Source organism: Nansenia antarctica (assembly GCF_963989245.1).
Source record: "Nansenia antarctica genome assembly, chromosome: 7".
In the NCBI taxonomy this organism is placed as follows: domain Eukaryota; kingdom Metazoa; phylum Chordata; class Actinopteri; order Argentiniformes; family Microstomatidae; genus Nansenia; species Nansenia antarctica.
This window is the reverse complement of record NC_137677.1, coordinates 1,478,087-1,489,155: the sequence shown is the minus strand read 5'-3', so window position 1 is coordinate 1,489,155 and position 11,069 is coordinate 1,478,087. Positions and strand designations below refer to the sequence as shown.

The following is an 11,069-nucleotide window of genomic DNA, read 5'->3' as shown; positions in this document are numbered from 1 at the left end:
CCCCAAAAAGTTTTTCATTTCCAGTCATGCTTTACAGTAACATCGGAATGGATTATGAACACTTTATAAAAAGACTTAAAGCAACCACAAAATTCGTAACATTTCTTAAGTGCTTTGTCTCAAGAAATATATAAAAAAAACACAAAAAAACAAATGCACCTTTGCTTAAAACACCATTTCTCTCTCATTCAGTTATGCAACTACAGTAACGACAGCCTTAATAGTATGAAAAAAAACACTACAGGAAATAAGTGCATTTTACTTTGCATTATGTTTGTTTTTTTGCTCTTGTGGAACTCTGAGCTAAGGACGAGAGCTCGTGAGATGTAAATGTTCTTACAGTGGTTATGACACAGTGGAAGTGGGGATACGGGGAGATGAGGAGGGGGGGCAGGAGAGGATGAAGTGATGAGGGACACCAGTGAGAGCGAGTGACGGCGCTTCCTTCCTTCCTTCCTTCCTCCTTTATTCCCCCTCTTCTTTGATACGCTGCTGCTTGTTGCGTCGGGAATCCAGGTCGAAGGAGAAGTCGGACCAGTCGTCGCGCGGCGGGAAGGAGATGGTCTGGCGCAGGGTGAAGCGCACGGCGTCGATGACCCGCTCGCCGCGGGCCTCGGAGGAGCCCACGCTCACGGTGGAGGCACCGCTGGAGGAGGTGCGCAGGATGTGGGGAGGGGGGGAGAACTCCATGGTCTGCCGGTGCTCCATGATGCCCTTCCAGATGACGTGCTGGTACTCTGCGGGGATCTTCAGCCGGGACAGGTCCTGTAGGACATCACACAGTGCAGCGTTATAGTCTCTTCTCTCAGAGTCAGGCACATCCAGCCACAACCTTCCCCCTCCTCTAACCACACAGATGACTTGCGTGAGACAGGCAGGGCCTCACCTCCATGTTATAGTTCTCGATCTGGTAGATGTTGCTCAGGCCCTGTGCTGTGAAGTAGTCCAAGCAGGCAGCGCAGCCCAGGCGCAAGAGAAAGCTGCGAGGGGAAGATGGGAGAGGTCAAAGGTTAAAGGAGAATAACAGGGCGTACCACATGATGTCCTGCTCTGTCCTGTAACCCCTCCCTCCCCTCCCCTCCCCTCCCTTCCCCCACCCCTCCCCTACTATTGTGTCTCGTTTCCCCACTCCCCCCCATCTCCCCCCCCTTCTTGTGTTCTATTGTAAAGTACTTTGAGTTGCATTACATGTACGCAAGGCGCTATATAAATAAAGCTTTACTTTACTTACTTACTGTTTTATATAGTCATCAGATGACGAGGAGAATGTAAAATGACAAAAATACTATGAACTGATGTAATGATTTTGATATTGATTAGATAATCAATCAATAAATCATGTTCTGTACGACTATACCCTTCCGTCTCTCATGCCCTTTACACACCACTAAACTGTGAGTTACCGTTACATTTTCACTGTCAATTGCTGGCCACTAAAACCACCTATCAACCATCGTTGCTTGGCAATACATATCCTATTCTGTTCTTCGGGCTCACCTCTATTCTAGCAGTGTTTGAAGAGTTTGTTTATCCATGCTGTGTATATACACTAAGCCTCCACAGAGGGAGGTGTGGGTCAGGTCAGGTACCTGGAAATGCTGCTGTCCATGGGGTAGGGCGGTGGGGGCGTGCAGTGGGAGGGGACCATGGGTAACTGAGACTGCAGGGCGTGCGTGGGGCTCAGGGCGCTCATATCGTTCATAGGGATGTGTGCGCCCATCATGGGAGTCACTAGAGAAACACAAGCTAGTGTGAGGAACACATCACTTCACCGGGATGATGTCATCTCAATCATATCAACAGAATCATAAGCTAGACTCCGTGAGCTTAGAATGATAAGGTTCTATCTCTGTTTAGAATGATAAGGTTCTATCTCCGTTTAGGGCAGTTCAGAGATATTGAGCGTCAAAGTTGTTACATTCCGTTATGTTTTGTGAGACGGGACCTTTGTGTTTTATTAATTAACTAACTCAAAAATGTCAACATTTTTAAAAATAACACCACACAGGCATTAATAAACACCTAATGGATCAGATTATGTAAAAAAAAGTCAATTTTGACCAAAAACGGAGATAGAACCTTATAATTCTAACGTCACGACATCACTCCACCGGGATGATGTCATAATCATATCAACAGAACCACGGGGGAGAGGCGATGACTCAACAGGACAGACAAACGCACCAGCACGAGCCCTGCGGTCCTGACTCGAGCAGTGTCTCACAAGGATCACATTCACTCCGAGGAGGAAGCGTCCCATCAGAGAAGCTTAGAGGTGTACAGTGCCCGCCCCCCGCGTGCCCAGACAGGCCCTCCTGACGCGTGACATACGATAGGCCCACAGGGGACGTGGAGGGGTGGAGGGGTGGACAGAGGGGTGGTGGTGGTTTGGGACGAGGCACCGAGAGACAGACAGACGGGGAGACACAAAAGGGGGAGGCACACTTACTGTCAGTCAGGCCCCCAGCCATGCTAGATGGAGTGAGCGTGTTGCGCTGTTGGGGGTTGATGAGCTGGCTGACAGAGGGCAGCTTGTTGACTTTGCCGTGGGGGGGGGAGGAGGAGCCGTACGAGGGCTGGGAGGGCATGGTGCTCCTGGGGCAAGGGAGAGGAGGGTACAGGCCGTTACTCTCATCGCCCCAGAGATCCCATCTTTAACGACAAAGGTTAAAGGTCAAATGCCTGGTGGTTAGTCACAGCAGCAGGGTAAAAACATCAGCAACAACACATCAGAAACAGAAGATCTTGATCATGATCATGTGTAGGTGAAATAACGTCTTAACAATAATCAATACATTTATTTTATTATTTCACAGTTAAACAGTTCATAATAAAGTCTTCACAGTTAAACATAATAAGTTCAAAATAATACAGGTTATGTATGTGATCATGAAAGAATTTGTCTGTCATTGCCACTGATTTAGTTGGCTGGCGTTTATTTTCATCTAGCTGAAATGTTAGCAGCCCTAACGCAACTGGTTAAATGTCGCTAACATCGCTGTGAATGATCGGATTGAAGAAAGTCACGGTAACTGACCTGGGAGTTATAATAATGTTTCCCACAAGTCAATAACAATTTGAAATGATCCTGTCGCTTATGTGTTACTTCACAGTATTCTGGGTTATGATGGGGATGTTGTTCTAGCTGTGGTTCCTTGTTTGTGTTGACAAAGATAAGAGATTTCCCCCAAGATGGAGTAATGGAGTAGAAATAAGAGGAAGAAGGAAGCAAAGGAGAAGGGAAATCAAAGCAGGAAAAATACATTTATTGAGTACTGACAGACAAAAGTGCAACAGCCGTGTATCAACAACAACAACAACAACAATCTGTTTCAAACAGAATGGTCACAAAAGCAATTCCTCCGTAGAGAATCTGCTCTGTACAGAAAGGCATACAATTGTCATTTTCTCTCAACTCTTGTTACACTGAAAATATTCTTCAGAATTCAACAATTCACAAAAATCAAAGTCAAGAACACAACAAACTGTCCCGCAGTGACTTTAGAAAACATGACCAGCATTATCAAAGTTCATAATAAAGTCTTCTCTCACCCCCCAAAAAAACCCCAAGAAGATTTGAGTCCAGCTCCAATAACAAACAAAGCGTAAAGCGCACACATACAGTACGTAAGAAAGCTTCTAGAAGCATCCCATAATGCACTAGTGCTTGGTTCCTGACCAGCTTCAGCCATTTAATCTTAGTAAACGGTGAAGCAGGTCAGATGAGAGGCAACAACTATGCGTGTGTAATGCCTTTTGTGCAACACAAGCAGGTCTCCCTGTCCATACAGTAACTCTTATCTATGTTTCAATAATACCATAATACCATAAGCTACAACCAACATAGAGATGAACAGGGGTCTTTTCAAAAGCCATCTAAAAGCTCTCAGAATGAAACTAATCACAATGAGATCAACTGTTATCTCCGATGATTGGGATTAATTTAGTCACACATTAGCTACAATGTTTCTTTATTTTTTTGGTTTTTAAAAGAGAGAAATAATCAGGCATGCAAAAACATCTTAATTAATACCGATAGAATGTGATAGGACCTCACTAGAAGCACCCTCCCATCAGGAGCGGGTACTGTAGGCCTAACAAACTAAACATGGGCGACGGACAGTGTGGCTGAGATTTTACAACCCAGACTGAAGTTGTTCTCTCTGTAATACACGAGTGATGAAAAACGGAAGGTTTGTTTAATGACCCAAGAAGCACCGACAGAGTCAGACATCTATTCATGTTACTCTGGTAAGAGAGAAGGTGAGATGACAGAAGCAACATCCTGCAGGATCCCAGCGGCAGAACGGGACAGTGAGGTGAGGTGAGAAGGGAAAGGGAGAGGAGGAGAGAAGGAGAGAAGGAGAGGAGGAGAGAAGGAGAGGAGGAGAGGAGGAGAGAAGGAGAGAAGGAGAGGAGGAGAGATGGAGAGGAGGAGAGAAGGAGAGAAAGGAGAGAAGGAGAGAGGGAGAGAAGGAGAGGAGGAGAGAAGGAGAGGAGGAGAGAAGGAGAGGAGGAGAGGACTAGAGAAGGAGAGGAGGAGAGAAGGAGAGGAGAGGAGGAGAGAAGGAGAGGAGGAGAGGAGGAGAGAAGGAGAGGAGGAGAGAAGGAGAGAAGGAGAGAGGGAGAGAAGGAGAGGAGGAGAGAAGGAGAGAGGGAGAGAAGGAGAGGAGGAGAGAAGGAGAGAGGGAGAGAAGGAGAGAGGGAGAGAAGGAGAGGAGGAGAGAAGGAGAGAGGGAGAGAAGGAGAGAGGGAGAGGAGGAGAGAGGGAGAGGAGGAGAGAGGGAGAGGAGGAGAGGAGGGAGAGGAGGAGAGGAGGAGAGAAGGAGAGGAGGAGAGAAGGAGAGGAGGAGAGGAGGGAGAGGGCCCAGCCTGAGTGTGAGTGAGACCAGTGCAGAGAGGAGGAGGAATGTGAGACAGTCTCTCAGGAGGAAGTGCAGCGTCTCCTCTGCTCTCCTACGGGCTCCAGCAGATCGGTGCCGAGGCGGGCTTTTAGAAGACTGCAGAGAGAAACCAGAGAAGAAGAGAAGAGAGAGAGAGAAGGGCAGAAAATAAGGGCTCACTTTGGAGTAGGAGAGAGAGACCAGAGAGAGACCAAAGCCAACAAGCCCACACCAATGAGGAGAGAAAGAGGACAGAGAAACAAGGGGTTTGAATAGTGTATTGGACAGGAATAGAAATAGAAAGTAATCCTGACACAATGAAAAGATATGAGGGATGTCACAGAATAAATGTTTTATATCCAATGACTGACTCAATGTCTTAATTCTGCTTAATCAACCTAAATACAATTGAGGCCCATGGCTTTCAAAGAATTTAAATCAAATGTTTGGTCAAATATATAAAATAAATAATAATAAGATATCTGAAAATAATAACTGATCTCAAGCAATATGAGATCTAAATGTGCAATAAAATATGTATATGGTTGTTCCTTTCAATGATCTCAGTGGTATCCTGTGGTAATACTACTAGTGTCCAGAAGGTGGCAGTATTTGATAACAAAGCTTTACATCTTGAATCGTAGAACAGGCCTGACCTGACTAAAGACAGAGGAAAACAATAAAGACTGAAACTTTCTAAAAGGTGAACAAAAAATGTTTTTATTTCCAGAGTTGTGTGCAGAACATGTCCTACGAGGGTTACCAGATACAGGTGAAAGGTCATGAAGATGAGAGTGAAGCAACAGGGGCAGAAAAAAGACATGCAAAGGAGAGGAGGGATGAGGATTTAGTCAGAGTAGAAAGAGAGGCCTTCCAGTCACCTGACCAGAGGCCACACAGGAACCACTGCTGTGACCAACGCAACAATGTGTTCAGCTTGCAGATATTCAGAGCATCACCAGAGGAGAGGTAGTGTAGTTTGTAGTGTTACATGACGTTGTGTTACAAACCTCTCTGTACTGTTTTTCATGAAACATTGACATTTCGTGAGCTTAGAATGATAAGGTTCTATCTCCGTTTAGAATGATAAGGTTCTATCTCCGTTTAGGGCAGTTCAGAGATATTGAGCGTCAACGTTTTTACATTCCGTTATGTTTTGTGAGATGGAACCTTTGTATTTTATTAATTACTAACTCAAAAATGTCAACATTTAAAAAAATAACACCACACAGGCATTAATAAACACCTAATGGATCAGATTATGTAAAAAACTCAATTTTGACCAAAAATTTAGATAGAACCTTATAATTCTAACGTCACAAATTCCTTATAGGCCACCTCATGAACGACACCCTGTCAGTACACACCCACACCAGAGAGGGCGCTAGAGGACCTGAAGATGACACGACAACCCAAAAAAACTGCAAAACTGCATACTTGAGACTTTCTCAAACCCATTTTTTAAAACAAATGTACCAGAAAAACATGACCTCACTGTAAAGGGGGTGTCTGCCAGTTTCTTTAATGAGAAACGATAACGTAAGCAATAATTATCACACAGGGCGTCTAAGCTCTAGCATTTCAAACTATAATTTACAGAGAAACAGGGGCGAGGACCGACCGGGGCAGAGTTTCTGAGAGTTTGTGTGTCTGAGGGAGAAGCAGGAAGACTCTCTCAAGCCCAACGCTGGCATCTCAAGCAAGCAAAGGATTTGGCAACTGGGTGTTGTTGTGCAAAACCTGGCAAAGGACCTAAAGGCGTTGTTACCCATTCATCTGTGAAAGGTTTCACCTGTCTGGTGTAAAACAGAGCGTAGCGCCCAGCACATTTGTCACTTATATTCTCCTCATTATTGGCTTATGTTTCAGAGAGGAGCGGAGAAGAAGAAAAAATAGCTCCGCCAAACAACGCAAGGTTCGCCCTCTAAGGTGCAAAAGCATCATGCAAATCTCAAACTCTTCTGGGGACTGCCAAGAAAGGCAAACAGCCTGAACCCAGGGACACGGCTATTAGTTAACACACAACAACAGGCTCCTCCAGTTAGCCTTCATGCTAGTGTGTTAACGCAGCAACAACAGTCTGCTTAAGCAGAATCACAAAGCTAATCATGCTAATCGTGTCCGGTGTTAAACAACCAACTCTCAACGCCACTCAATATTCACACCAGACAAACCATCATGCTTGGTCAACGATTTCAGTTCAAACCAAAAGTTAAACCAAAAGTATCATGCTATTAGGAGCAGGTAGCAGCTTTCTTTGCATGCTAGCTACAGACAGTCGATCTTAAATCAATCGATCAAACATCTAATCGTGAGCGTTAGAATGATAAGGTTCTATCTCTGTTTAGGGCAGTTCAGAGATATTGAGCGTCAAAGTTTTTACATTCTGTTATGTTTTGTGAGATGAAACCTTTGTGTTTTATGAATTACTAACTAAAAAATGTCAAACATTTTTAAAATAACACCACACAGGCATTAATAAACACCTAATGGATCAGATTATGTAAAAAAACTCAATTTTGACCAAAAATGGAGATAGAACCGTATAATTCTAACGTCACGAAATACAGAAGCAGGAGACAGGTCAGTAAGGATGAAGAAGTGAGTCAACAAAACAAGGAACCGTCGAGCTGAGGGTGGACCTTGCTGGTGTTGTAGGATTGTTTTTCCCCCTGGCTGTGGACCAGATGAGTCTAACTACCTCAGAAGCTCGGCTAGGCTAGGCTAGAGGAGTGACTGTATATGACTCTGTGGCTGTATATGACTCTGTGAGGTACTCTGTGACTCTGTATATGACTCTGTGAGGTACTCTGTGAGGTACTCTGTGACTCTGTGACTCTGTGACTCTGTGACTCTGTGAGGTACTCACTGTTTCTGCAGGAGGTTCTGCTGTTGCTGCCTGTATGACTCAATAGTGTGCTGAGGCAGAAACTGCATGAGCTCCAGAGACTCTTTGATTTTCACCAAAATCTCATAGATTTCACGACCTTTAATCTGCGGAGGAGAGAGAGAGAGGCTGGTGAGATGTGGGTTTGGGGGACATTGTGGTTTCAGGTGAATGGGGTCTTTTCCCTGGGGAAATCTCTCAGCCTTCAAATCTCAAGTCTTAAAACACACCTTTTCACAATGGCTTACTTGGTTTGATCTCCTGTATTTTGTCTCATTTTGCTGTTTTTATCTCATTTTGCTTTGTTGATTTTAATGTTTTGATATGTGGTTTTTAAACTGTCCTGTAAAGGTGTCCTTGAGAGCCTTGAAAGGCGCCCATAAATAAAATATATTATTATTATTATTATTAAAAACGAAAGGTGGGGAGGGGGAGGGACACTTACAGGCAGACAAAAAACCTCCTCATCTGTCGATCTTCTCTTCTTGATGGACGACATCTGGATGCCGTGGGACGCTTGGCGGAACGCTGCGGAGAGGACAGAGGCCTGGTCAGTACCTACCTAACCCTGGGAGGGGGGGGGGGGTTAGCCTTACAGCAAGCAGACAGGACAGAGGCCTAGTCAGTACCTACAGAGGCCTGGGGGGGGGTTAGCCTTATAGCAAGCAGACAGGATGGAAGACAAGCAAGGAGAGAGAGAGAGAGAGTGCAGCACCGGGGGGGGGGGGCAAGGCAGCATCCAGTGTGTGTGTGTGTGTGTGTGAGTTTGTGTGTGTGTGTGTGAGTTTGTGTGTGTGTGTGTGTGTGAGAGAGAGAGATTGAGAGTGTGTAAGAAGATGATGTGACACAGCCAGCCTAGTCAGCCCTCCACAGTGTGTGTGTGTGTGTGTGTGTGTGTGTGTGTGTGTGTGTGTGTGTGTCAGCCAGCCTATAGTCAGCCCTCCACCAGCCCCCAGCGCTACTTACGGCGTTTCATACCGTCACTGGTCTTTGTGCCGTCCGTCACGTGCTGCTTGCGGATGCTGTCCTCGTCCGCCTTGCGGTCGCGCCCGGGACACGCGCAGATCCTCGCCTCGAAGCACCGCCGACCCAGAACCTGGCCACTAGGAGGCGATAGAGAGACAGACAGAGTGTCGGTCAGTTAACACTTCATGACGTTAGGATTATAAGGTTCTATCTCCATTTTTGGTCAAAATTTAGTTTTTTACATAATCTGATCCATTAGGTGTTTATTAATGCCTGTGCAGTGTTATTTTTTAAAATGTTGACATTTTTGAGTTAGTAATTAATAAAACACAAAGGTTCCATCTCACAGAACATAATGGAATGTAAAAACTTTGACGCTCAATATCTCTGAACTGCCCTAAACGGAGATAGAACCTTATCATTCTAAGCTCACGACTTCACCACCTAAGAGGAGGGATATATATACGAGTCTGACCAGTGAGGACGGAGGCTCGTGTCTCACTACTTACTCTCTCGTCTCCAGCGTGACGATGATGAGGATGGGCCGTCTGTTCATGCCGCCCACGCAGCTGGAGTTGCACATGAAGTTGTAGAGGATGGTGGTGAACTCTGTTCCCACCTGATAGGGAAGGAAGGGAAGGAAGAAAGACATCAACATTTGAGTGGAAAAACTCCATGCAGACGTTCTAGAATGTTGATAACTCCATGCAGACGTTCTAGAATGTTGATAACTCCATGCAGACGTTCTAGAATGTTGATAACTCCATGCAGACGTTCTAGAATGTTGATAACTCCATGCAGACGTTCTAGAATGTTAGAGATATTCTCTTCGTCGTAAGCTTCTTTTTATGACATGACAGGTAGTTTGAGGAGTTGGGGTGGGGTGGTATACGGGGCAGATCGGGGAGGGGGGGAGGGGGGTGTGTGTGTGTGTGTGTGGGGGGGGGGGGGCTATTGAGGGAGGGACACACCAGCTGGTGGGTGACAGGGCTGCCGGGGGGGTGTGAGGGATGTGACGGGTCTATGATGATGAGGGGGGTACGTGAGAAACTGCCAGATTCAGAGGAGGTTCTGGCGGGCCTGACACCGGCGTGACCCCGTCTGTCTGTCTGTCAGTGACACCCGAGGTGCCGCTTGACGGCACGGTGAGGTGGCGGTGACAGCGTGCTCAGACAGCCTGTCTCCAGGGGCAGGGGGGCGGGCGGGGGGCTTACCTGGGGGGGCTCGTAGGGCACCAGAACACTCTGGCGCCCCGTGATCGAATCCTCCAAGTACTGGGCGTGGCTGTTCCCCTCCACTCGGATCAGGTGGCTGGGAGGAGCTATCTGACCTAGAAAACACAACAACCACGATAATGCACGTTGATCGATCGAATACGTCGTCTTTGAACGAATGATGATCTTATTCGGTTGTTAAGTCTGACGTCAAACGTGACGTTTAGCAATTTCCGGGTCCGAACCAGAAATTCCCTGCACCAGAGTACCAGTGTACTAAAGCACCAGAGTACCAGTGTACTAAAGCACCAGAGTACCAGTGTACTAAAGCACCAGAGTACCAGTGTACTAAAGCACCAGAGTACCAGTGTACTAAAGCACCAGAGTACCAGTGTACTAAAGCACCAGAGTACCAGTGTACTAAAGCACCACAAATATAATGAATTATTATTATTATTAATATTATTATTACTGAGGCATTTCGAAGAGAGCATTTCGAAGAGAGGGAGGGAGAGAGAGAGAAAGAGGGAGAGAGAGGGGGAGAGAGAGAGAGAGAGTAATAGTAGTAGAAGAAGAGGAGAGGACGACTCACCATCGTTGAACTCGCGGCTCAGCTCGTGGTTGGGGCAGCGCTTGACCACCTCGGTCACGTGCTCGGCCTTCTTGTAGACGGGCATGGCCCGGATGACGGCGCCCCCTGGAGGGTTGGTCAGGACCTTGATCTGGATGGGACAGGTCTTGGCGATTTGACAGTAGAGCTTCTTCAGCTCTGTGGAGTACTGGAGGGAGACACAGGGAGACACATGGTTAAATGGTCAAATAAATGGACTGCACTTGTATCCATATCTATATAGCCTTTATCCAAAGCGCTTTACTTTACAATGGCCTCTCCTTCACCCATTCACACACACATTCACACACCAATGGCGGCCAAGCTACCATGCAAGGCGCCGGCCGGCCCCGCTCACTGGGAGCAATTTTGGGGTTCAGTGTCTTGCCCAAGGACACTTCGACATGTGGCCAGCCGGGGCTCGAACCGCCGATCTGCCGACCTTGCGATCGTTAGACGGCGGCTCTACCTCCTGAGACACAGCCGCCCCGGAGACACGGGAGACACAC

At 46.6% G+C, this 11,069-nt stretch overlaps 1 protein-coding gene across 5 annotated transcripts in view; it reads right to left on the bottom strand.

The window, feature by feature from the left end:
• Positions 1-465: 465 nt before the first annotated feature.
• Positions 466-11,069, bottom strand: part of tp63 (tumor protein p63) — a gene marked incomplete at both ends in the record, with an annotated part of 50,257 nt that continues 39,653 nt past the window's right edge. For 2 of the 5 annotated variants that reach the window (XM_080535817.1, XM_080535819.1), the window contains 10 exons: positions 466-765; positions 887-980; positions 1,590-1,731; positions 2,450-2,595; positions 7,753-7,877; positions 8,216-8,298; positions 8,737-8,873; positions 9,246-9,355; positions 9,951-10,066; positions 10,543-10,729. In XM_080535817.1, coding sequence (XP_080391943.1) covers positions 466-765; positions 887-980; positions 1,590-1,731; positions 2,450-2,595; positions 7,753-7,877; positions 8,216-8,298; positions 8,737-8,873; positions 9,246-9,355; positions 9,951-10,066; positions 10,543-10,729 — 1,440 coding nt within the window. Of the gene's footprint in view, positions 766-886; positions 981-1,589; positions 1,747-2,428; positions 2,653-7,752; positions 7,878-8,215; positions 8,299-8,736; positions 8,874-9,245; positions 9,356-9,950; positions 10,067-10,542; positions 10,730-11,069 lie in introns of all 5 variants that reach the window. The other 3 variants (XM_080535816.1, XM_080535818.1, XM_080535820.1) reach the window with 3 other exon arrangements.